This window comes from Hippocampus bargibanti, linkage group LG10 (genome assembly GCF_051943395.1).
Source record: "Hippocampus bargibanti isolate YZ-2025 linkage group LG10, ASM5194339v1, whole genome shotgun sequence".
In the NCBI taxonomy this organism is placed as follows: domain Eukaryota; kingdom Metazoa; phylum Chordata; class Actinopteri; order Syngnathiformes; family Syngnathidae; genus Hippocampus; species Hippocampus bargibanti.
The window spans coordinates 7,367,776-7,395,087 of record NC_142743.1 but is presented as its reverse complement, the minus strand read 5'-3'; the positions used below and the strand labels follow the sequence as shown (position 1 = coordinate 7,395,087).

General features: G+C 42.4%; 1 protein-coding gene across 1 annotated transcript in view; it reads right to left on the bottom strand.

The window, feature by feature from the left end:
* rptor (regulatory associated protein of MTOR, complex 1) overlaps positions 1-27,312 on the bottom strand; it is a 182,450-nt gene that overhangs the window by 104,407 nt on the left and 50,731 nt on the right. Inside the window, exons 7-9 of the mRNA XM_089007081.1 lie at positions 21,893-22,068; positions 13,088-13,147; positions 2,716-2,816 (exon numbers count right to left, since the gene is read on the bottom strand). Coding sequence (XP_088863207.1) covers positions 2,716-2,816; positions 13,088-13,147; positions 21,893-22,068 — 337 coding nt within the window. The remainder of the gene's footprint in view (positions 1-2,715; positions 2,817-13,087; positions 13,148-21,892; positions 22,069-27,312) is intronic.

Here is a 27,312-nt window from a genome sequence, read left to right as displayed (position 1 = left end):
CCCTGTGCCTGGCAATGCTACGTCCACGTTAGCCCGAGCCTCGTCGAGTTTGAATTGCGTCACTCGACGAGCCGTAACGTCCACGTAAACGTCCGGCCGAGACCTCCTTCCAGGTGGCCGTCCAGGGTGACACTGGGTGACTGGCATTGCACGCCCACGTCCAGCCACGCTGTCATCGTGCATGACGAATTGAGTCTCATCCACGACGAGCCGTGCAACATCCGCGTCAACGTCAGTCCGAGACCCCACTCACCGCTGGATCCCGGAGCGGCTCTGGACTGGTCTCGTTCCCCCGGAGCCGGGCAGTTCACACCCACGTCGGCGTCCGGCCGAGACCTGGTCCCATACGGCCGTACGGGGTGCCATTCTGCGCCTGGCAGTTCGACGTCCACGCAGAGCCATGCGCCGTCGCGTGAACGTGCGAGAGGGATCGCACTCACGCCCACGACGATCCGTGCCGCGTCTTCGTCCACCCCAGGCCGAGTCCCGTTCCCATCAGGCCGCCGCCCGTCGTATGCTGGAGAGGCAGCGGTTGCCCTCTCCACCAACCGTTCCCTGGCGAGTGGACCTCTTGGGAGACTGTTGGGACTTCTGGAAGCAGCCCCTTGAAGGGGGGGTACTGTCATGATCTGGTTGGCGACCAATGGGGGGCGGCGCTGTCGGCCCCGCCTACACCTGCACAGGTGCTGGTCGTCCCGATCAGGTTGGCGACCAGCGGGTGCTGGTCGTTTAATCATTGACACTTAAAAGGACACCCGGCACGACCATCCGGTGCCGGTTCATTGTTTGTTTGCTGCATGCATTGTGTATGTGTTTGTTTAACCTTGGCGGACTTTTACTTTTGGTCTTCTTTTGCTACTTTGTATTTTTTCCATTCAGATGATTTTGATGTTTTACATTTTGTTCCTGCTGACTTTATTTTAATACAATTTGTCAAACAACCACCTGCTCCCTCCTGCCTGCTTTTTGGGATCCGCACCCGCCATCACCACCTCGCAAACCGTGACACACAGGCGACTTTGGTAAATTGTGAATCCACTTATGAATGTTTTTCTGTCAGGATATGCATCGCGATTGCCGGACGCGGAGCGCACTTGCTGCCACCAAAAGGTGGATTGGGATAGACTTAAAGTTCATGGGTCACCCAAAAAGTTGAATCAGAAAAAATAATAGGACAGGGGCAAGCCAATACCTTGCAAATCTATGTATGTTTATTTGTTTGTAGTATGAGCTACACATAGTTGTTGTGAGCTGCACATAAGAAATACTTCAACAGAGCTCATAATGAGTTGGGAACCATAGTCTGGGATATTTAAATTAGGTGTGCAACGGAGCCTCATGACTGGGGTTGTCCACGACGTGGGCTGCTTCATTACAGCCATGAGGGTCTATAAGGCTTTGGCAGCCAGCAGCATTGTCACATTGTTACCGGAGCTGTGACTAAGTGCGCTTGGGATGTATGAGTGACATAAAATTTGTGAGTAAAATCTGGTCTGGTCAGGGTATCGTCTTGCAGGTTCTCAATGTTGCTTGTGGTGTCAAATAGTCTGATCGAAAATCATGGAAGTTGCAGATTGTTACAAAGAAACATTACATTTGTCTATGTCATGATGAAAATAAATTTGTGTCTCAACCAATGTGGCTTTTATTTAAGAAAACCGAAATTTACCACAATGTTTCGTTTAATAATAAAGCATATTGTCGTTTAGGTATAAACAAGACCTGGGGAACAGCCAGCTCTCACTGTGTGCGGTAATCCACTGCACCACCTCAGGAATAACGCAAGTCAAATTTACTTTCTGGTTTTACATTTTTAGATATTAAAAAATATATACATACAGTATACAATACATGTGTGTCCAACCTCATAAGTAACAAACATACAAAGGCGTTTTTTTATTTGATAAATTGTGTTTGACATATGACTGACTGTAATCAGAAACACCTCAATAAAAAGTTAGATATCTGTAAATTAATGATCAGAAATTACAGTTCATTAAACTTTTTTCAAGGACCGAAAAAGCGTTTTCTTTACGAGTTGCACTTGTGAAGAGAATGCCAATTTCTTAATGAATAAAAGATTAATCTTCTCAGTGAGACATTTATTTGTGATGGTTTTCTTATTACTTACCAGATTTATATTCAGTGACAAGAACCCCCAATATCCCACCCATACACGCACATACACGCATGCACGTACACACACACGCACACACACACACACAGACACACACACACACACGCACACACACACGACTGAAGTAGATTTTAAACCAAATGTAATCAATATTTCAGACCTTTCAAGTATTTAAAATTTTGCAACCAAAATTGTGGAATATACAAACAAAATCTGTTTTGTTTTTCTTTAAATCTGGAAAAATTAGTTTTGTTTGTAAATATTCTCTGATCCATTCATTTTTGTGTTCAAATCAGTTTTTGTTTGCATTTTTTGTTCAATTCCCTTCACTGAAAATGAAGACATATTTCACTCTTAAAAATTGGTGTGTCATGATATTGTGTGCGACGTATGAAAACTGAAGATCCCAGGAATTAAATGCTATATCATTCGCCCGGTTCGTGCCTCTCCACACATCTTGGTGCAGAGTAAAAACTAAAACTGTCTGACAGTTTGACTGTCAGATGCGCTTCATTATTACAGTGATTTATTTGACGCTTTCAATTGAAATTTCGGAGAAGTTTGCTTATCCGTCGCACCTCGGGGCAACACGTTCCAGGCAATGGTGTCGGTGATGGCTGTGAAGATCCAATTGAGTTCTCCGAGGGGAGTGCGCCTGTCATTGAGCCTGCCAGGGATCCTGCACACAACATAACAACACAGATGGCTTGGTGTCAGCTACTCATCGCGTGTCAGAAAGATGATTCAGACCGAAAAGTGGCAATCACTCAACACTGTCACCTCACGCCTCTGAGGATATTTACATTTACCGGCCTTTCGGCTTGAACTGAGTGAGATGTGCGCACACACACTGAATATTCTTGCATGAGTATACAAATTGGTCAGGGAAAACTGCTACAAACAGATCTCTCTCTCTCTCTCTCTCTCTCTCTCTCTCTCTCTCTCTCTCTCTCTCTCTCTCTCTCTCTCTCTCTCTCTCTCTCTCTCTCTATATATATATATATATATATATATACAGTAAAGTCTCGTTATATCGATATTCAAGGGAGTCCGAAAAAATATCGATATAACCAGGACTATCGATATATCCGACATCGATATAACGAGACTTTACTATATATATATATATATATATATATATATATATATATATATATATATATATATATATATATATACACACTCCCTGATCGACACAACCAGGATCTACAGCAGTGACATCGGGATGTCATTCGGGCTGGAGAAATGTAGTCGGATGGTGACTAAGAGGGGCAAGGTCGTCCACACTGAAGGGGTCTCACTCCCTGAAGGAACAATAGCAGACATTGAAAAAAGCTACAAGTACCTTGGTATACCACAGGCCAATGGCAACCTCGAACTAGCAACAAGAAAAGCGGCTACGACCAAATACTTCCAGTCCAAAGAAGCCAGCTCAATGGCAAGAACAAGACCTGGGCAATAAACAGCTATGCCAGTGATCAGATACCCTGCAGGAATAATAAGGTGGCCACGAATGTTAAGACCCGAAAACTCCTCACCATGCATGGAGTGTTCCATCCCAAGTCCAGCACCCTGAGACGGTACTGTACACTGCCGGGGACTAGTCAGTGTGAGAGCCACTGTCCAGGATGAAACATCCAAGCTCAATGAATACATCAAAGGGAAGGCTCCAACAGATGCTGTACTCAGAGAATGTCTCGGGCAATGGGGAACAGAGGATGAGGTGCTTGAATAGGGACAATCATGGGAGGAAAAGCCCCGGGATGTACCACCGAACCATAACTGAAGTGGCTGATCTCAAGAAGTCCTATCAGTGGCTAGAGAGGGCTGGCCTAAAGGACAGCACAGAGGCACTCATCCTGGCTGCCCAAGAGCAGGCCCTGAACACCAGAGCCATAGAGGCACGGATATAATGCCTGTAATGGGCAGCATCTTCACAGCCCCGCTTTGTTCAGTGGAAAGGTCAGTGCTGTTGGACAGTCTGCGGTTGGATGGATGCATGGCTTGAGGAGCCCGCGATAAGAAGAAAGCAGCGTCAGCGCAGAGCGCCGATGCGTATGTGGAACTGTCGCGGCTTGGAATTGAAGCGGATTTATGTGGGACAGGATATGTGAGACAATGTCTTTTCGTCAATGGATGCTACAGCTTCATGTTTGCTTTCAACATTTAGCTTGTAGTAGACGTACAAATTCCACCATGACGTCCCTGATCCACTGCTGACATGGATGCTTTGATCCTCTCCTCTTTCAACTAGAACTGCTTCATGTCATCACAAAGAGGGTACAGCAAGTCCTGAAGAATGAATGACTCTGTGTCTTTGTGTTGTCATATTTGTTATTTTTTCCAAAAAAATTTCCCCAAGATGGCGGCGCGTGAACACGCAGCGGCTCCCCTCTCCCGGCAAATTGGCGTTTTCATGTTTATGTTTGTTAAGTAATTATAAGTGCCTTGCATGCTAGGTCCGAGAGGACAGTAATTTCATCTGTGATGTATGTCATGCATATTAGCATATTTGACAATAAAGCTGACTTTGACTTTGACATACCACACCAGGCTAGACCCAAGGTGTAGGTTGTGCAAAGAGGCAGCTGAGAAAATCCAACACATAACTGCAGGGTGTAAGATGCTGGCAGGGAAAGCCTACATGGAGCGCCATAACCAGGTGGCTGGCATAGTCTACCGAAACATCTGTGCGGAGTATGGACTGGAAACCCCAAGGTCAAAATGGGAAACACCTCCCAAGGTAGTAGAGAATGACCGAGCAAAGATCCTGTGGTACTTCCAGATACAGACTGACAAGATGGTAATGGCCAACCAACCAGATATCGTGGTCATAGATAAAGGGCAAAGGAAAGCCGTTTTCGTGGATGTAGCGGTCCCGAGTGATGGAAACATCAGACCGAAGGAACATGAGAAAATCGAGAAATACCAAGGGCTCAGAGAGGAGCTGGAGAGAGCCTGGAAGGTAAAGGTGACAGTCGTGCCTGATAGAAAGAGACTGACAGAGAGAGACAGAGAAGACAGACAGACAGACAGACAGACAGACAGACAGACAGACAGACAGACAGACAGACAGACAGACAGACAGACAGATAGATAGATAGATAGATAGATAGATAGATAGATAGATAGATAGATAGATAGATAGATAGATAGATAGATAGATCCAGTACATATGTGTGTATGTCATTCACAAACACAAACAATTCCGAGGGGGGCCTAAAATTCACAGGCTTTTAACTCATTCACTGCCATTCCTAAATTTATTGGGGAATTGAAAAGCATGACGTGGAGCACCATTCTCAAATTTGTTCGGGTTTTGGCTTTTCTTGCGGGTGGGGCCAATAAAGCGAAGTCAGACCTCTGGCAATGTTTCTACCCTCTCATGAGGGGGCATTTGCCTTTTTGGCAGCCACCCCTATTTCAAAGTCGGATAACTCCAGATACATATAATTTAGGAATTAACACTTTTTCCCGATGAAAGAAGAGAGTCTAAGGTTTCTTTGCTGCATTGAATGTTTATGTAGTCCTCAAACTAAATATTCTGCAGGTCCTGAAATTTGAGTGAAAATGACAAAAACCCTGGCATTGGAGTGGATACATTTTTGCACATCGTCTGGCGGTGAATCAGTTAAAAGCGTATTTATTTACTCATTTATTTTTCAGCTTGAGTATCCAAATTATTCAAGGGCCCTGAGAGACTGACCATTATGGGTATGATGTAAAAGCAGAGCGTAGATAAGAGATGTACAACAGTCAAGTACAGTGGATGGATGGCAGGTTAGCTCCAGATCACAATGTCATCTGCAAACATCATTGTCCAAGGATATTCTTGTCTAACATCGTCTGTCAGCCTGTCCATCACCATAGCAAATAAGAAGGGGCTCAGAGCTGACCCCTGGTGGAGTCCCACCTCCACCTTGAATTCCTCAGTCACACCGACAGCACACTTCACAACTGTTCTACAGTCATGATACATGTCTTGCACTGCTCTGACATGTCTTGGATTCCCTCTGTAGCAATGAGAAAAATTTAACATTAGATGAACTACTTATGGAAATGACCTTTATGCGAAAATTGGTGCAAGCATTCTTTTAAGTTGTCTAATATCGATTTTTTTCAACTTGATTCTTCCCCTCCCTGATGCAATTGTATCGTATGATAGACATTAAAAGCTACAATTGATAGTAGTTTTACTTTGAAGGGGGAACTTGCAGTTTGAAATGAAATACACCTCTTTGACACGCCCTATATGTTGGCAATCTTGGATAAGCATTAAAGATATAAAATATCCAAACTCTGTGGATCAATAACACAATTTCACACAAAAATAAAACTCAAGCCAATCTCACCCGCAGAGAAAGGATCATGTTCTTCATCTGTTGACCTCGGCGATCAAGTTTGTGCATTTTTTTCAGGGAGGCTCTATGCATTTTTTAAACTGGCTTATGCTCAGTCTTCCAAAATTTGTGGAGTAGGCTGTACGACAGGTGTCTTAATAATACAGTATATCTGTGATACATATTGGCCAAAATCATCCCTGGTTAAAAAAATTATAGCGCACTCGCAGCCTTATAATAGCATCCCAAATATGTGATGCATGTAGTAAAACAACATTAGTCCTTCCCCCCAGGCGAACAACATCACTGAACGTTTGAAGCTTGGTTTTATGTAAGTTAATTGGTGATTCAATTACAAATCACAACAGTGTATAGATAGCAGCATGGTTTCATTTTTCAATATCTGTGCTGATGGTCAAATGCTTTATTCACAATAGAAATTATTTCTCACATTTTTCATGCAAAGGTTGCAAGGTCTGATGGGATGTGGACAGACCTTCTCAGTACCATCAGCAACTCCAATCAACACAATAATCTTGAGGTAATGTTAATGTTCCAAGATCTCCGCTAAGTGGTCAATGTGATCAAAAATTCATTTTAGCAATGGAATGAGTGAAAAAGGTCCAGTGATTTTCCCTGCATTTTGAAAATGTGCCAATTGTGGTGGGAAACTCATCATAACAATACAGCACTCAGCAGTTCGTATGATGTGTTGTTTACAGTAATTTAGCTGTAAGAATAATCTACATGTTTTGGCAGAGGGGGCTGTAACTACTGTGTTTGTCAATGAATGATTGGGCACATACGTTCACTGGAAGTCAAGATTCTCCATGTCACCATTTTCCAGGAAAAAATATATACAGTACAAATAAAGATATAAATCACAGAATTCATTCTGGATAATACAGTGATTTTTTTATAATGGTGGAATGTTATACACCCAATCATGATGATGTCAGTGTGACACGGTTTTCACCTTTTGTGTGAAATTGTCTTTCTAATCGGAAAATGTTTTTTTAATATGTGATACGAATTTCCAAGAGCTAAAACATGTCCACGATCTCTTTGAAGAGCAACGGTACGAACGTATCTATTACTGAGTGTGTGTGTGTGTGTGTGTGTGTGTGTGTGTGTGTGTGTGTGTGTGTGTGTGTGTGTGTGTGTGTGTGTGTGTGTGTGTGTGTGTGTGTAGGTGTGTGCGTGTGTTTGTATGTGTGTGTGCGTGTCTGTGTGTGAGAGAGAGAGAGGGAAAACAAAAAGGTAGAGAGAAAAACCGTCACTTGTGAAAGTTTTGGCAAGATGACACGTGAGTGAATCGTGAGCGGGAAAAGAGCACATGCACTGAGCGTCGTGACTACCTTATTTAAATGTCCACTGTGGTAAAATACTGCCATAAAATGTGGCTGGCACATTTTTAATGTTCAACAATTCAACCAAATGAAAAACGGCATGACTCAGCTGATCTGATGTTGACGATAACGCCAGAAAAGCTGTCATTTTCTTTTTTGAATTGTAGAGGTGAGGCAGGTGACATATCCAAAAGAAATAGTGGGCCGTCGAAGCACAAACCTCAGGAGAGAAGTTTCCAGAGCAGTGATCAGCGCTATTGATTACCTCCCACCAGGCTCCTTTCTTGTCACAAGGAACACAAAGTGAACATAACTTCACTCATTTTATCTGTTCCTTTGCCAGAATTAAAGCCCATTGTTGTTTTTTTTTTGTTGTGTTTTCATAGAAACATAGCATAGGAACATAGCATAGGAACATAGCCGACAGCAGCAACAAAGTTGATAATTTTGCATGTCTCACTGTGCTTTTGTAAACTTCTCTAGAATCAGAGAATGTCCTTTGTTGTTTTTATATAAATGTACTGTAAAACTGAACGCTCCAAAACTATTTGCCGCCATCTTTGATGAGCAAGAAGTAAAGAGTAAAACAAGAAAAACCTCAAGATCAACTGGATTGATTATTCCGAAAGCATAGAATAGATTTTATTACATGGGTTTTCCAGATTTATCTGAATTCAAAATATAGTAATCCCTCACTCTAACAAGGTTGATCCTTCCTGGCTTTGTCATTTCATGGATATTTAGGGGTGCTTTTTTTGAAACAACGCAGTGTGTTCTGCATTATGATTGTCAAAGCAGACAAATATAAAGTCTCCATGTTCCTCATCGCTGTACAGCTTACCAAATGTTCTCCATGACAAAAACCACAATGTCGCTAAAAAGTTGTGAACAGACCGTAATTTTGTTTTGTCCTCTTCGTCTGAACACTAGCCTGTGGTGAGGTCTTTTTCGGTCCCAAAAAAGCAAAAGTATCCACTCGATAGCTAACCACGTATGCACTCAGAGAAAGGGGGTGTGGAAAAGTAGTCTGGCAGCCACGGTGGCTCTGTTTGGCCATGTAGTTTGGTATTCTTCCGCCGAAAACTAGTCCGCCAGCCATTGTGGCACTCCGTGTGTTTCCTGAAAACTAGTTCTATTAATTTAATGTTCGTCAGGCGAAACGTTCGTTAGCTAAAGCGTTCGTAAATCGAGGTATCACTGTACAATACCTTAGCTTACGAACTTAATTGGTTCCCAGAAAGTGTGTGTAAGGCGAACAGTGTGTATTCCGAACATTAATTTCCCATAGGAAACAATTAAAATGAGAATAATCCATTCCCATGTACCCATAAAACATAATTTTCAACTAAATAAGCCTTAAAACTCCACACAATGTACCTTATTTTATGTATAATAAATGTGCTATGATATTGTAATTAAACAAATAAACTGTACTATATAATAAAGTCATTTTATTTACGTTTGTGATGGTCATTGATGGCTTGATAGAATGGATAGCTTTTTGCATAAAGTGTCTCAAGGAGCTCTGGGTTGTACATCTCGGAAGTTGTGATATTGCAGCAACAGTTGCAGGCAGACACACTAGAAACTTCATTAATAGCTGGTTGCCTTGCTTGTCTTTTCTCTTCAAATTGTACAGATGGCTTGTGCGGGTTATTTGCGGAGCCGGATTAATGGGCTATTTTAATCTTGCAGTCTACACTCTTTTTAAACGAGTCCAAATTTCACTGTGTTTTCTATCCATGTACTCACCTTTTTACTTTTGTTTTTTTTTTGTTTCAAGCTCTGTCATCTGCCTTTCCTGTTCATGTGCAGCTCTGTTTTTGTAATCCCCGCCCCCTCACTGCTGCGTGTGTCCTGCTGCGTGTGTCCTCTCCCTCCTCTACCACGGATCTAGACCAATCACGTGCGGCGTTAATCAACGACTGAATGAACGAGTCGGTTCTTGAAGCTCCTAACAATGGTTTATTGATCCAATTACGTGTGCTGCTGTAATTTTATATATATTGACAGGGGAAAAAATTGGGACACTCGATTCATGAGAAAACATGAATGAAATAACTTTTTGTGGGAGCGAAAAGTTTCTTAGCATTGACAGTAAATCTGAATTACAGGCAAGTTACAATTAGACAGTTTTAAAAAAATATTATCTTTTACCGGAAGCTTTGGTGTCGAACAACATAGAACGCAGTGCACATGCAGTCCGATGGGTTGATATCATGATTGTCATCTTGTGGTTTTGCAGTTATGCATGTACAGGCTGCAATTGAATGGTGAGTATTTCACACACAAGGATAGCCACACACAATGAGAATATGAACACTGCTGAAGTTTCTCCATTTATACCAGGTGTGTCAAAGTCATTTTTTGCCGGGGGCCACATTGTAGTTATGGTTTCCTCTCGAGGGCCGTTATGAATTTGAGGAAGCCAGTAGAGTGTTTAATCCCCTCCACATATTACATATAGAGCGCACAACAAATTAATGAATAACTACTTTTCAAATCTGAAGTCAAGAATAATGAGTGTTGTTGTGGTTTACATCCAAAAATATGAAATTCTGGTAAGGATTTTAGCGAGCATCATGGAATTTCACAAGTTTGATTCGCTTTCGCGGGCCAAAAAAAAGGATGTGGCAGGCCGGATTTGGCTCCCGGGCCTTGACTTTGATACCTGTCATTTATAGACTGTCTTCACATAACACGTGAACGTCAATGTTCACAAATTAATGGAAAATAACTACACTTAATTGAAGGCCTTCAGAGGGCTCTCTTACGTGAGGCTTGGTTCACACTGGGGAACGTTTCTTGATAAGAGAAAACGTTAAAAAAAAAACCGGTCAGTGTTTCTGTCAGGCAAAACAACTATAAACAACATATCCAATCTTGTCACATTGATTGGACTCTAGGTTGGCCCAATTGTGTATCCAATTAGAGCTCTTGAAGAAGTCATTAGCCAAAACTTGGAGGCCACATACTTCTTTCACCAAGAATTGTGAATATTTCCCAGCAGGGCTCATTACAATTCATTGCAAAGGTTCTATGGCATTTCCAAGAAAATCACATTGGGCTATGATCCAAGAAGTCCAAGATGGCACCCGGGTAGGCAGCCCTCAGCAAGTGCACTTTCTTGTCTTGCTTTTTTCTTGTGTGTATGTGTGTGTGTGTGCGTGTGTGTGTGTGTGTGCGTGTGTGTGTGTGTGTGTGTGTGTGTGTGTGTGTGTGTGTGTGTGTGTGTGTGTGTTCTTGTCACTTTGAGTTGTTGTGTGTTGTGTGGAATGGATACAAATTGTTTTTCAGCATTTTTTACTACGACATTCATAGAGAAGACTGCTGAGCGGTTGCACTTTTTAGGCAGCACGAATATGTCAGCTTTGTTTTTGATTTGGGAGGAATGTTGTGCTATTTGAATGCCACCGCTGGACAGCTCTGGGGCGTTTGTGCTTTTTTTGCACCTGGAATGGCCATTTTCACAGCCCTGCTTTATTCAGCGGAAAGGCGCTGTTGGACAGTCTGCAACTGGCTGGATGCATGGATTGAGGAGCTCGCGATGAGAAGAAAGCAGATCAGCGCAGAGCGCCGATGCGTAGGTGGAACTGTCGTTGCTTCGAATTAAAGCTGATTTACATGGAACAGGAGATGTGATCCAGGCTCTTTCCATCAATGGATGGTACGGCTTTGTGTTTGCTTTCAACATTTAGCTTGTAGCAGACATGTACATTTCACCACAACGTCCCTGATCCACTAGTGAAAAGGATGCTTTGATCCTCTCCTCTTTCATCTACAACTGCTTCAGACAACAAAGATGGTGCAGAAAATACTTAAAATTTGAATGAATGTCTGTGACTTTTGTGTTGTGTCACATTATTTGTTATCTAGTTTTTCGATGAAAAACTTTCTTCATCCGTCATCTGTACTTCTTTGAAGGTGTCGAACGTTTTGCTTCTTATCCAAGAAACTTCGTCAGCAAACTAAAGTCTTACTGGTAGTTTAGGCACTATATATATATATATATATATATATATATCCCTATTGTCCAGACATGGCGGTGCCGGACTCTGCTATGATAGGTCCGTGCTCTCAGGTTGGGGGGAGCAGAGGACGACTCACTGCAGCTCCATTGATTGTTCCTATTGTTCTGACTAACGACTGGCCTGATTGCCCCACTTCCACCGGTATCACCTCATCAGTATTATTAATCCTATTTTGCCTAAGCAGGCTGTTGTTCCAAATTGACCACCATAACGGTTTAATGAAGGATTTAGCTGTTTTATGAAAATAGCTTCTTTTACTCCCCTTTCAAACCATCTATTTTCTTTCGCTAAGATTTTAACTTCATTGTCGTCAAATGAGTGGTTGCTAGCTTTTAGGTGCATATGTACTGCCGATTGAGGCCCACTAGTAACTAGTATTATCCCTGCGATGTTGACAGTCTTTTTTTGAGAATTTGTTTAGTCTCCCCAATGTACTGCTCTTTACAATTTTCATTCTTACAATGTATTGAATAAACCATATTACTTTGTTTTTCATTTGGCAGCCTCTTTTGGATGCACTAATCTTTGCCTTAAAGTGTTTATCAGTTTGAAATAAGTAGGAATTTTGTGTTGCCAAAGGACTTTCTGAAACTCCTGCAATGTAAGGTACTGCTACTCCTCTCCTTTTTGTATCTTCAGAATTTTTGGTTTCCTCACGAGTAAATTTAATGTTCATGTCTACCGAGTTGAGGTGATCTGTGAAGGATTGAATTTCTTGTTTTTTAATTATGACAAAAGTATCGTCCTCATATCTAAACCAGTGTCTAGGTTTTGTACCCGGGAAGGATGTGAGGGCCTGTTTCTCCATCTCTTCCATGTACAGATTAGCCACTATGGGTGAAACTGGTGAGCCCATAGCACAACCATGAATGTGTTTGTAAAATGTCTCCCTAAATTGAAAATACGTAGTATTAAGGCAGATTTCCAATAATTATTATTTAGTTTTTGTTGTTGTTTTGATTTCAAGATGGCACCACAAAAGTGGTTACCTTTACAGAAGGCCCCGTATTTTGTTTTTATACTTTTTCTTTCCTTTCCTCTAACTTTCATAGCTTTGCTCCTGTGAAATGTAAATTTCTCCAGCGTGAGACTAATAAAGGCTAACCCAATCCATCTGCTCCACAACATGTGTCAATTGATTGGCGATAGGTAAGCACCAATCTAACATCTCATAATTTCTGACAAACGGGTCGCTAATCGTGCAACCCTTGCTTTAAGAATGTCACTTACTTCTCGATTAGGTCTAACGTCACTCCGGGCACCAATTTGGCACTCTTCTGCATGCAAAACCTAAAAACAAAACAAACAGGAAATTCAGTGTTGGTGAATGGTGGGGAAAACGTCATAAAGAAATTATCAATAATCACTCTCAAGGGTCGCAGGGGGTGCAGGAGCCAAGCCCAGCTGCCTTTGGGTAGTCGACGGGGGACATTGAAGTAGGGCACACAGAAACAAACAACAATCGGCCTGCCATGCATGATTTTGGAATGTGGGAGGAAATCTGAAGTCTTGGAAAAAACCCTCGCAAGCACGGGGAGAATATGCAAACTCCACACAGGGAGGACCAAGCTAGGATGGAACCCACGACCTCTGCACTGTGAAGACAATGTGTTAATCACTCGACTACCGGACCAACCATGTTGTAATTAGAAAATCAAAACCGGGAAATGTTTGTTCGGTTACAGTAAAATAATATATCTAAACATACAGTACAGTGTTAATGATGAAGCACTATTTAATTAACAGCCACAACAGAATCCATACTTCTTTCCCCTGTATTTTCAAAGTGTGCTGACATAAGCACAAACCACTAATCCATCTTAAGACCCCAAATCATTACAAGACAAGATTCCTCCCACTGTTCAGGAAATACGATTTGTTCCAATATGAGGACCTCTGTAGGCAGTGGTGCAATTATTTTTTTTCTCACAGTAATTACTAGTATGATCGAAGAAGTCACTGATTACACCAACAACATTTTGGGGATCGCAAAAGGAAGGAAAGGTCACAGCTTTTGTTCGGTTGCATTGATTATGTGTGGCTGCAGATACTGTGAATGGGCTGGACTTGTATGGGAAGAGATTTGCATCAAAATGGTTCAGGAGTGTACATCTGTGATTTTCAGGTGTTTTTTTTTAATCCACGAATATTTGTGTGATTTTATGTGTGATAAACACAGATCGGAAAAAGTGCGTCCCTTTTTCAATTTCCAATTCTTGAACAAAAAAATGGAAGATGGCTCATTTCTGTTTAATGGCGACAGATAAACTACCTCCTTGCAGATTGAAGAGTAAGTCTTTCAAGTCGTGTTAATATCTGAGACCTTTGTATGTGGACACATCCGTTTGCATGTTCACTAATGTACAAACACATCTTAAAATCTTGAAACACAAATTTGAAATGCTTAAAACACACACACACATACACACACACACATACACACACACACACACACACACACACACACACACACACACACAAACATAATAATCATGGGTCTATGTCAATAATTTTGAGACAGATTTCTTCCAATATACTGGGTCTGCCCAGATGTGCTACGGGGCTAAATTCAGCTGCAATAAAATAGCAGCCAATGGTGCTCATCTGAAAACTACAGAAAAATATTTATATGCATTCCCATTAATAGATACATCAGGAGAGCTGAGTGTATCTTCACACAAGAACATGGAGGCATAGTGTGTAATAACTTCTGGATTTTTCTTCTATAAAATGGAAGTGAGACCATAATGAGGCCCGTATGTATGTCAAGGGAGCAACAGATCATTTCGTGGAGTTAACTGACTCCGGCCTCTTAATCCATATTACTAAATTCTACAAACAAATTCATGGTTGTGCTATGGGCTCACCAGTTTCAACCATAGTGGCTAATCTGTACATGGAAGAGATGGAGAAACAGGCCCTCACATCCTTCCCAAAACCTAGACACTGGTTTAGATATGTGAACGATACTTTCATCATAATTAAAAAACAAGAAATTCAATCCTTCACAGATCACCTCAACTCGGTACACATCAACATTAACTTTACTCGCGAGGACATTAAAGAGAACGAACTAGCCTTTTTGGATTGGAAAGTAATTATAAAAGAGGACAGAGTGCTTAAAACAGAAGTCTTTAGGAAGGCTATGCACACTGGCCAATACTTACTTTTCGATTCTAAACACCCTTTACAACACAAACTAGGAGTCACCAGAACCCTCCAGCATAGGGCTAAACTAATACCAACAAGCGTCGAAGGTAGAGAAAAGAGTCAAAACATATCAGGAGAGCACTTACAAACTGTGGGTACCCTCAATGGTCATTTAACAAATGTCAGAAAGAAAGAAGAGGGAATGAAACCAAAAATTCTGAAGATACAATAAGGAGAGGAGTAGCAGCACCTTACAGTGCAGGAGTTTCTGAAAAACTACAGAGTCCTTTGGCAACATAAGATTCCTACTTATTTCAAACCGATAAACACTAAGGAAAAAATTAGTGCATGCAAAAGATAGGCTGCCAAATGAAAAACAAAGTAATGTACAGTAAAGTCTCGTTATATCGATATTCAAGGGAGTCCGAAAAAATATCGATATAACCGGGACTATCGATATATCCGACCCTGTTTGCATGTAATTTTCTCTGTGCGTGCATAGAAATAGTATCGATATAACCGGGACTATCGATATATCCGATATCGATATAACGAGACTTTACTGTAGTTTATTCAATACATTGTAAGAATGAAAATTGTAAAGAGCAGAACATTGGGGAGACTAAACAAATTCTCAAAAAAAGACTATCAACATTGCAGGGATAATAAAAACTAGTGGGCCTTAATCGGCAGTTCATATACACCTAAAAGCTAGCAACCACTCATTTGACGACAATGAGGTTAAAATCTTAGCGAAAGAACAGATGGTTTGAAAGGAGAGTAAAAGAAGCGATTTTCATAAAACAATCCTTCACTAAACCGATATGGTGGGGTGAGGTTCAATTTGAATCGTTCGTACAACAGCTTGCGTAGGCAACATGGGATTAGTAATACTGATGAGGTGATACCGGAGGAAGTAGGGCCATCAGGCCAGTCATTAGAACAATAGGAACAATCAGTGGAGCCGCAGGGAGTAGTCGTCTGCTCCCCCCAACCTGAGAGCACGGACCTATCATAGCAGGTCCGGCACCGACATGTCTGGACAGTAGGGATATATATAGAGGGCCTAAACTACCAGTACGACTTCAGTTTGCTGACGAAGTTTCTTGGATAAGAAGCAAAACGTCCGACACATTCAAAGAAGTACAGATGATGGCTGAAGAAAGCTTTTGATCGATGAACCACTCCTGTACGACTGAGAGCTTACACAGACGTAAAGCAAGAGGGAGGGAACAATCTCAATCATTGATCGATATTTCATGAATTGAAGATCGTAGTGAGAAGCAGCGCTAATGTACAAACTTTGGGAAGATGGTATTGACCAAAGGAAAAATAATGCATAAAGTGGTACAGTATTTATACAGAACAGTCCAATGTTGGTTATTGTTGTCTTGTCTTCTTTATATCAAAGTTGTCAAACTAATTTTTTTCTACGGGCCACACAGTTACGATTTCCTCTCGAGGGTCGTTGTGAATCTGGGGAAACCATTAGAATGTTTCATTTCCTCCACATACAGTAAAGTCTCGTTATATCGATATCGGATATATCGATAGTCCCGGTTATATCGATACTATTTCTATGCACGCACGGAGAAAATTACATGCAAACAGGGTCGGATATATCGATAGTCCCGGTTATATCGATATTTTTTCGGACTCCCTTGAGTATCGATATAACAAGACTTTACTGTATTACATACATTATTCTTGACTTCAAATCTGAAGTCAAGAATAATGACTGTTGTTGTGGTTTACATACGACAATTTGAAATGTTTGTTCGGACTTTAGCAAGCATCATGGCACTTGACATGCTTTATGTGCTTTCCTGGGCCGAATAAAATGATGTGGTAGGCCAGATTTGGCCCCTGAGCGTTGACTTTGACACCTGTGCTCTAAACGGATCAACACAAGGAAAGATGTGTGTTTCTTGCATACTTCGCCAATAAATCGGATTCTCATTTGAAATTAAAGTGATTAGTTATCTGTTCACAGATAATTCCAATAGCAACTGTATCATTAGCAAGCCACAATTTTGACAAAATGGACTGCGAATAAACAGACTACACCATGATTCGCGCCAATTATTTTGTGATAAGATTACTACCCTTCACCAAAAAAAAAGTTAAGTCTCTGCTGTTAGAACTAGTTATATACACATCCTAAAAACATGGCATGTTATTTCATTTATTACTTATTCTTATCAGTTAGTAAGTCCATATATGTATGTATTATGTAGTTTAGTTATTTGTATATGTTAGTATACATGTACTTAGCTTATGTAATTGGGTTGGATTGGATTTGCCTTTATTATCATGTTTCAGTCTAATAATAAATATGCATGATTATATCTAGCAGATGATAGGTCCTTTCCAAAGAGACATGCGCTCTGCCAATGGCTTTTGTTTCTTTCTCTCTTTTGGCTTTGCTCTCCCCTCTCTTATCAAGAACATTCTCTAGCTGCCTGATAAATATTATTTTTTGTATATCACTCTGCTTCCTGCTGATCGAATATTTAGAATACACAAATGAAGAACTGAACCAGGAAGAACAAGATTTAACCCAACATCTGCCCAGCATCTTTTTCATTTGTGCTGTTCTCTTTCTACAAATCAAGTTATATCCCGTGCCTTTCCACTTTATTTTCCACATCCTGGAACAAATTCAGTCTATCAAAGCAGCAGGGAAATCATTGAAGACGATATCTATTGGTAATGGTTTTCTGCTCACTTGAGCAATATAATGTAAGCATTATTTACACAGCATTCTTCTCTCTCTCGCTTGTCTCTCTTCTGTCTCCCCTATCTCCCATCCTCTCTCTCCCTCTCTCTCTCTCTCTCTCTCTCTCTCTCTCTCTCTCTCTCTCTCTCTCTCTCTCTCTCTCTCTCTCTCTCTCTCTCTCTCTCTCTCTCTCTCTCTCTCTCTCTCTCTCTCTCTCTCTCTCTCTCTCTCTGTCAACCCCTCACCACTCCCCCATCATCCATCCCCTGGTGCCTTTCATTACAATTTTCAGGTGTGGAAACACATCAGTGTTTCCTTTCACCGACTCACATACTGCACCATATATGTACTGTATATATACCCCACTGTCAATTTGTAAGCTTATGTAAATTTAAGTAGAAGAAAACTCTTGAGCACATTGACAAAGTGAGTAGATGAGGACCATGGGAAAAAAAAGATCTAATGGCGCCATGTCGGTAAAATTGGAATGTATGAAGGGCCAGCCACAAATCATTGTGCTCCAACACCTTTGACTTTGTCAAACCGACAGATTCACTCACTTTAATGCTGCCAAAAACCATGATCCATGAGAATATCATCCAGTTAACGACCAGAACAATTTGGCTATACGGTTTTAGTTACTGTTGTTCACTGTACAAATGTTTAAGAAAAATACTAGCGTTTGTTTTTTTCTGTTAATACTAATTAACTCCTTCGCTGCCATTCCTGAATAAATTCGGGAATTGAAGAGTGTGACGTGGATCGCCGTTCCCGAATTTGTTTGGATTTTGTTTTTTCTTGTGGTGCGTGCCGATAAAGCGCTGGTCAGACATCTGGCGATCTTTTTTCCGTGCCGCGAGGGGGCAGCATTTGCCTTTTTTCCATGTGAGCGCTTTGTTACAGCTTCAGCTGTTGTTAAAGTGCTATTTAAATCAATACGTATGTATTGTATTTTGGACAACCGCCCCCATTTGAAGCTCAGATAACACCAGACCTATAAAATCTAGGAATTAACTCTTTTTTGATGATGAAATAGCGTATACGGTTTGTAATTCTGTATTGAATGTTTTTGTAGTCCTAAAACTTAATATTCTGTGGGTCCTGCAATTTGGGTGTAAATGACAAAAACTGTGGTGGACACATTTTTTCACATCGTCCAGCAGTGAATGAGTTAAGTATGCCACTATACAAAACCATATAAATGAGTTTAACCAAGATAATTTGCAGTTTACCGCATGAAACCTCCTATTATAAAACTGACACTGGATCATTTGCATACGGAAGGGTGATTGAAATGTGGGTCTCCATTCGCCGCAAAGGGCCATCCCATGCACCGAGGGGTGGCTATTGCTTGATGGAGCAGTTACACTGACTATTTTTCAGATTTCGCCTTTTTCGAATGTAGTCAGCCCCTGGTAGACATTAAGACAGTAATAAGGAGGGGGGCATGAGGACGCCCGTTTTTCTGACGCTTGACAAATATGCTCTGCCTGAATAGTGAATTTGTTGGTGGGGGTTTCTCTAAGACGACTGCATTGCCCACCCCCTCCTGCCCACCCTGACAGCACTGGGTAGCTACTTCAGCCAGAGACTATTACACCGGCGCTGCAAGAAGGAGAGGTACCGCCGCTCGTTCCTACCGACTGCTTTCAGGCTTAGTAATTCTCAATGATCACATGTGGAAAAAAAAACAAAAAAAACTGGACACTTGTAAATATGGGTTGATGCAATACAGCTACATATATCAATATGCCTTTCTTGATACTTGCACCATGTACCGTTTTTTATGAAACGGTTTTGCACGTTTACAGTATACAGTTGACATTTTTATTTTTCTATGCTTAGAATATCTTGTTTTCTATCCTTTCACCCTCCCCCACCCCATCCCCTTTCAAATTGCTGCTGTGGACTGCAAATTTCCTGTGTCAGCTCTCATCTTGTGCATCCCTACTCTCTGTAGCTATTTGGTATTTTCATATATACGCATATATAAAAACATACATACATGTGTGTGTGCATGCGCGTCTGTCTATTTAATTTTTTTACAGTCCCTTGCAAGCCACAACACACTTTTATAGTTAGAGAGGAGTTATAATTCGGAAACTTTTTCTGTGGAAGACAATGTTGGTGAAGGGTATCAATATTTATGGCCGAGGTTTATGCTGAAGTTCAGAGATATATGTGTATTTTGAGAAGTTTGACGAAGCTTTTCCAAATTTTGGTAGGAAAGAATCGTTGTGGCGGCTGTAGTTCAGTTCTTGAAGGTAGCTGGCCATTCTCAGTTAGAGTACCTGTGTCATGGATAGTTTTATACCTGAAGTCAATTTTGAATGTAGCGGAGGTCCATTTTTTCTGATTTGTTCAGCCTGAGAACAACACTGTTAGAACATGATGTAATTTGCATCAAAGAATTATACCATGATATATATAATAGATCAGCCCAGCCCAGTCCCTTACGGGCCCTGAAAGTGGATATGTTATACTTTTATTGTATGTGGACACATGAACGCTAGTACCAGAAAGAGCACAATTCATGTCAGCAAGGTTGCTTAGTGGCTTCTGGGAGCTCGGGCAACTATGTTTAAAAAAAAGGAGTGGCAAAAATGACAACAGTGGTGACTCGAATTGAGTTGCAAATTGGCCAATGAAAAATTTATTTTGAACTTTTTCACTAATGTCAAAACACATTTGGGATTCCCATTCTGATCTGGATGAGTAAATTGTCAAAAACAGACAATACCCATCTTTTAACAGTATGTGTTGCTTAGTGGAGAGTTTCTCTATATTTGTCCTACTTTTCTGTATTCTCCAGCAACAGTAGCCATCAGAACTTTATTTTTTTCCTTGACAATAACATTGTGTTTTTTTATGCTTCGGCGAAATGGCACAAAAGGTTACTTCACATTTAGTTATTTGCGATTGGCCAGCGATGGTCTCGTTCAACAAAGTCACTCTGTGTGTGGCTGGATTTTTAACTTGAGTCTGGTACTCTATTCATCAAGTGATTGCTGGGGAGATGCAATCACCAGGGGCTGAATGTACAAGGCCTCAGATTAATGTGCAAACTAGCATACTGCTTGCCTGATGCAACCGGTATGCTGCAGGAGAGAGTAATAATTGAATTTATATTGTCATGCATTCACTTCAGGTGGCTATATTAGACAGACCTTCCCTAATAAACACATTTCCCAACACATCAGGTATCAACTTTGTTCCTGCCTGAGCTTGGTTTACGTCATCCTACCCTTCAAAGATAACTGACTATTTTTGTGTTGAGCCAATGCTAAGCAGAGGGATTGATCAAAATATGCACTCATACTCATCTATATAAAAATCCATTTTAATGGGTGACCAGATCATTCATTTTTAAACCGAACATCTTTTTTTAACGATGATACTTGTGCACCGTGTTCTACCGGAGCCAAATTTATTGTGTCTTATGCATACTTAGTCAGTAAAGATAATTGTCTGCTGGTCAGGCAGCATTACCACCCGGGACAGAAAAAGACTGGGCGCCTGGTCAAGGGGGGCACTTCTGTCCTGGGGTGCTCACGAGACTCTCTGAAGGAGGTGGGCAACAGACGGACGCTAGCTAAACTAAAAATTATGATGGACAGTCCCTCCCACCCCCTCCTGCCCACTCTGACAGCACTGGGTAGCTCCTTTAGCCAGAGACTGTTACACCCGCGCTGCAAAAAGGAGTGGTACGGCCGCTCGTTTCTACCGACTGCTGTCAGGCTTCTTAATGACGTGATAGAGAAAACTGTGAATGTGAAAAAATGTGAAAAAACGTGAATTAAAAAAAAACTGGACTCTTGTACTGTAAATAGCACAGCCACTGTATGATGATGATGCAATATATTTACATATATCAATATGCTTTTCTTATATATTCGCACTGTACAGTTTTTTAAAATCTTTTTACCCCCTCCCTTTCAATTGCTGCTGTGGACTGCATATTTCCCAATTGTGGGACTATTAAAGGCTTTCTGATTCTGATTATTCTGATTCTAACATCGTCAACAGCAATACAGTTGTTTTATTTGGCAGGTCTGTCCTGAAATCTCAACTGAGATTTATTCTCAACGGGAAACAACCACATGTGGCCCAATCTTGTACCTTTTCTGAATATATGGATTCATTAAATAAATGTGCGACAGCCTTACCACCGCAAGGCAATCTTTATTGGTGTGGTGAGGCAGGATGTGAAAAGGTCAGCGGGGAGATCAGGGTTCATTGGTAGTAACTCGCTGGCCTCGCAGGCAGCCAATTGGATACAGTTCTTCATGGAAGGTGGCAGCGGCATCTGGGCGAGTGGATGGCTTGGGTTGATGGCAGCCACCTGCAAAGACACACCAAGACTTTTTTTCTTATGTGGTCATTTTTTTAACACAGCAAATCTTAATTTTATTATGTGTGAATTCAATTGGAGGTTTTTGCTCCAAGAATTTCAAACTCCAGTCACAGTGACAGCCCTGGGGAAATTATTTTTAATTACAGTAGCCTGGATGGAAGTGTATTGTGTTTCTAAAAAAATAAAAATCTCAAGTTTATAACAAAGGCAGTATATGGCAGTATATGCAACTACTGAAATACATGTTTTCCATATACAGAATACAGTAAGGCACACCACATTTAAAGGTGCTACAGTAGAAGCCGGGGTTACGTTTTATATATCCCAGCATGGTGTGCACACTACTTCTTCTACAGGAGGAAATGGAGTCGGTGGCTGCTGACTGTAGTTGCGAGACCTGTTGTGGCTCAATATTACTTCACATATCAGGCGTATAAGGCAAAGGGCCATCTTTTGAAGAAAATTAAGGCTTTTGGGTACACCATGTACACCGGAAAATAGGGTATTTATACTGTTACAAGCAAATCAGCGTTGTCTTCCACAAGGCCACCCCAACATTTTTGTGAGTTCCCGACTTTGTGAAAGTACCATTAATACAAAATATTGCTTGTGTAGCGAATGTGTGATGAGTATGTGATCCTGCCATGCCCAAGCATTGTTTTAAGTTTTTAATGACACCCCAGTTGGAATTTATTCTGAAAATAAAAATCAAAACAAAAAGGAATGCACACACTGCACACTTAAATACATAACATGCTTTGTTTGGAAAGTGTTGTAGGTGCAAATTCTAGCGTCAATGACAGATGCCGTTCAAATGCTAATGAGTGAATAGTGATTTAAATTCCTATCAAAATCATTGTGGTAATTTTTTTTCCATGTTTGTCGAGCCTTAGGACAGCCCAAAGCACTTCACAATCTTTGCAAGCATATCATATGTTGTATGTAAACCATTGTATGTGAAGCCTACAACATCAAAATGGTCATGCTGACTGTGAATAGGACCAGTACCACCACTCCAAAAGTGAGTATTGAGCAATGCTCCAGCCTTAATTCTCACAGGGGCTTTATCTGATGCATCCATTTGAAAGCTAATTTCCAGAACTCTGGGACTTTATTGCAAGTTGCAAAAAGAACATGCATGACATCGGGTCCAAACCAGCTTTGAATTCGATTATTTTTAACAGCCCGAAGGTATCAGCCTTGATTAATCTCTGTTTTGTCCTTACAAAACCCTGGCATGAAAGGGTTAAATAATCATCCAAGACATCTACAGAAAGCACCAATAACAGAAGCAAGGTGGACTATCTCATCATTGCCTTATCAAACCGCAAGAAGTTTGAATATTAAAAACAAATAACATTTTAAAGTAATGGTGGCTAATAGCAGAATGCAATTTACATGCAAAATAGATCCAGACATTCACAATGTATTGAAGAATACTCCCGTTATAACTCTGTACTTTTTAATTTTTTTATATATATTTTCTTTTTATTGTTGCGAAAACATGAGTAGTGTGAACATTAAATCCCTTGATTGAAAATTGTATGAATATTATGGTGATAGGGCACTGTGGATGAAGGTTTAGCACACACACACACCACAGAGTTCTGAGGAATGCCCTCTGCATGTTCTCCGCATACCTGCGAACAAGACAAAAAATAAATAAAAAAACAAAGAAAACGTGCGTCTGTGTGTGTTAGTAATATTATGTATTTTACTGTTAGCGTACAATGCACCGTGAAGCATGTAATTAGTTTTAATATTATAAATACATTTAAAATGAAGGAACACCTCACCAGGGAGGCGTCCTGGGGGCATCCTAATAAGATGCCCGAGCCACCTCATCTGGCTCCTCTCGATGTGGAGGAGAAGCGGCTCGACTTTGAGCCCCTCCCGGATGACCAAGCTTCTCACCTTATCTCTAAGGGAGAGCCCGTACACCCTACGGAGAAAGCTCATTTCGACCGCTTGCATCCGGGATCTCGTTCTTTCGGACACAACCCACAGCTCGTGACCATAGTTGAGGGTTGGGACGTAGATCGACCGGTAGATTGAGAGCTTTGCTTTTGGCTCAGCTCCTTCTTCACCACGACAGATCGGTACAAAGTCCGCATCACAGCAGACGCCGCACCGATCCGCCTGTCGACCTCTCGCTCCCTTACACCCTCATTCGTGAACAAGGCACCAGGATACTTAAACTCCTCCACTTGAGGCAAAACCTCCTCCCGACCCGGAGAGGGCACTCCACCCTTTTCCGACTGAGAACTATTGTCTCAGATTTGGAGGTGCTGATTCTCATCCCAGCTGCTTTACATTCGGCTGCGAAACGCTCAAGAGAGAGTTGGAGAGCTCCACTTGAAGGCCCCAACAGTACCACATAATCTGCAAAAAGCAGAGATGCTATACTGAGGCCACCAAAACGGACACCTTCAACGCTTCGGCTGCGCCTAGAAATTCTGTCCATAACGGTTATGCACAGAATCGGTGACAAAGGGCAGCCTTGGCGGAGTCCAACCCTCACTGGAAACGATTCCGACTTATTGCCGGCAATGCGAACAAGACTCTGACATCGGTCGTATAGGGACGTATCAGGCGTTCCTGTACCACATACTCCCGAAGCACCCTCCACAGAACTCCACGATGGACACTGTCATACGCTCCAAGTCCACAAAGCACAGGTAGACTGGTTGGGCGAATTCCAATGCACCCTCGAGGACCCTGCTAAGGGTGTAGAGCTGGTCCACTGTTCCGCAGCCGGGACGAAAACCACACTGTTCCTCCTCAATCTGAGACTCGACTTTCTGACGGACCCGCCCCTCTAGAACCCCTGAATAGACCTTTCCAGGGAGGCTGAGGAGTGCGATCCCTCTGTAGTTGGAACACACTCTCCGGTCCCACTTTTTAAAAAGGAGGACAACCACCCCGGTCGGCCAATCCAGAGGCACACTCCCCGATGACCACGCAATGTTGCAGAGGCGTGTCAGCCAGGACAGCCCCACAACATCCAGAGCCTTTAGGAACTCCAGTCAGATCTCATCCACCCCCGGGGCCTTGCCACCGAGGAGCTTTTTAACCACCTCGGTGACTTCAGCCACAGAGATCGGAGAGCCCACCTCGGAGTCCCCAGACACTGCTTCCTCCAAGGAAGGCGTGTAGGTGGAGTTGAGGAGGTCTTCGAAGTACTCTGCCCACCGGTTCACGACGTCTCGAGTCGAGGTCAGCAACGCCCCATCCTCACAGGACACAGTGTTAGTGGTGCACTGCTTTTCCCTCCTGAGACGCCGGATGGTGGACCAGAATTTCCTCGAAGCGGCCCGGAAGTCGGCTTCCATGGCCTCACCGAACTCTTCCCATGCCCGTGTTTTTGCCTCAGCGACCACTGAGGTTGCATTCTGCTTGGCTAATCGATACCTGTCAGCTGTCTCAGGGGTCCCACAGGCTATATAGGCCCGGTAGGACGACTCCTTCAGCTTTACGGTATCCCTTACTACTGGTGTCCACCAGCGAGTGCGGGGGTTGCCGCCACGACAGGCACCAAGCGCCTTACGGCCACAACTCTGATTTGCCACCTCAGCAAGGGAGGTACGGAACATGGTTCATTCGGACTCAATGTCCCCCACCACCCCCGGGACAAGTTCTGCCGGAGGTGGGAGTTGAAACTCCTTATGACAGGGGATTCCGCCAGACGTTCCCAAAAAACCCTCACAACACGTTTGGGTCTTCCAGGTCGGGCAGGAACTAAATTTCTACAGTTTAGCTGGTGTATATAATGTACGATCACTGTACTACAGTGTTTATTTTATTTTATTTTTATCAAAACTGTGTGCATAGGTGAAGCGCTCAGTTCTCCTGCCTCATGATAGGGGGCGCTGGTGATTACAGATTCTTCTAGCGCCTCCTCGGCTGCAGAATAGAATTAGTGAGAGCAAGCGACAGTTAACAGTTAGCAAGTTAAGTGCAACCATCCAGTTATTTTTTTGTGTTGCTTGGCCTTATTTTCAGAATGGAGGATTACATATCTAAATTGAAAGAAATAGAGAGACTTTTAAAACTGAAGAAAGACAAGGAAGGCTTCTACAAAGAAGTTATCGATGCCTTTCTTCAGAAGGAGCGGCACATGGACTTCATTTATAAGTAAAGGTAACAGGATAATCATGTTTCTTAATTCTTTTTTTTCTATGCTACAGTTTATATAAAGAATGCTGACATGATATTTTAAACAAAACACGTTATTAACTGTTGCCAATCAAATGGTGAATAAGCTACTCTGTAGAGTTCATGTTTGTAAATCTGACTGTGATGATTTCAGTGTCTCACCAGCCATGAACCTCACCGCACGTCACTGCTGAACTGCTGTTTGGTGCATATGCACATACAAAATTCAGAACCCGTCCCCACACCCAAAGGCGGAGGGAAGCAACCCTTTCGTCTATCGGGGTGAATCCCAAGGTACAGGTGGCGAGCTGGGGGGCAATAAGTATGCCGACACCTGCTCTACGCCTCTAACCGTGGCCAACTCCAGAGTGGAAGAGAGTCCAACCCCTTTCGAGACGGCTGGTACCGGAAACCAGGCTGTGTGTGGAGGCAAGCCCAACTATGTCTAGTCGGAAATTTTCGACCTTGTGCACCAGCTCTGGCTCCTTCCCTTTAAGAGACGTGACATTCCACGTCCCAAGAGCTATCTTCTGCAGTCGAGGGTCGGACCGCCAGGGTCCCCGCCTTCGGCTGCCGCCCAGCTCACAATGCACCCGACCCCTCTGGCCCCTCCCATGGGTGGTGAGCCCTTGAGAAGGGGGACCCATGTTTCCTCTTCAGGCTGAGCCCGACCGGGCCCCACGGGTGTAGGCCCGGCCACCAGGCGCCCGCCAACGAGCCCCATCTCCAGGCCTGGCTCCAGAGATGGGCCCTAGTGACCCGCGTCCGGGCAAGGGAAAACCAAATCCATTTGTGTTTTTCTTCATATGGGGTCTTCTGAGTCGTACTTTGTCTGGTCCCTCACCCAGGAACTGTTTGCCATGGGTGACCCTACCAGGGGCATAAAGCCCCAGACAACCTAGCTCAGACATCGGCAAACTACGGCCCGCGGGCCACATACCGTAAAGTTAGGCTTTTTAATCCGGCCCGCCGAATTTGTCGAAATTATAGTAAAAACAGTGTCTGAAAGTCATGACAAAAAGTTAGCGGATGACAGAAAAATGGGGCAGGGAGGTTTATGGCCGGACAGACAACTTT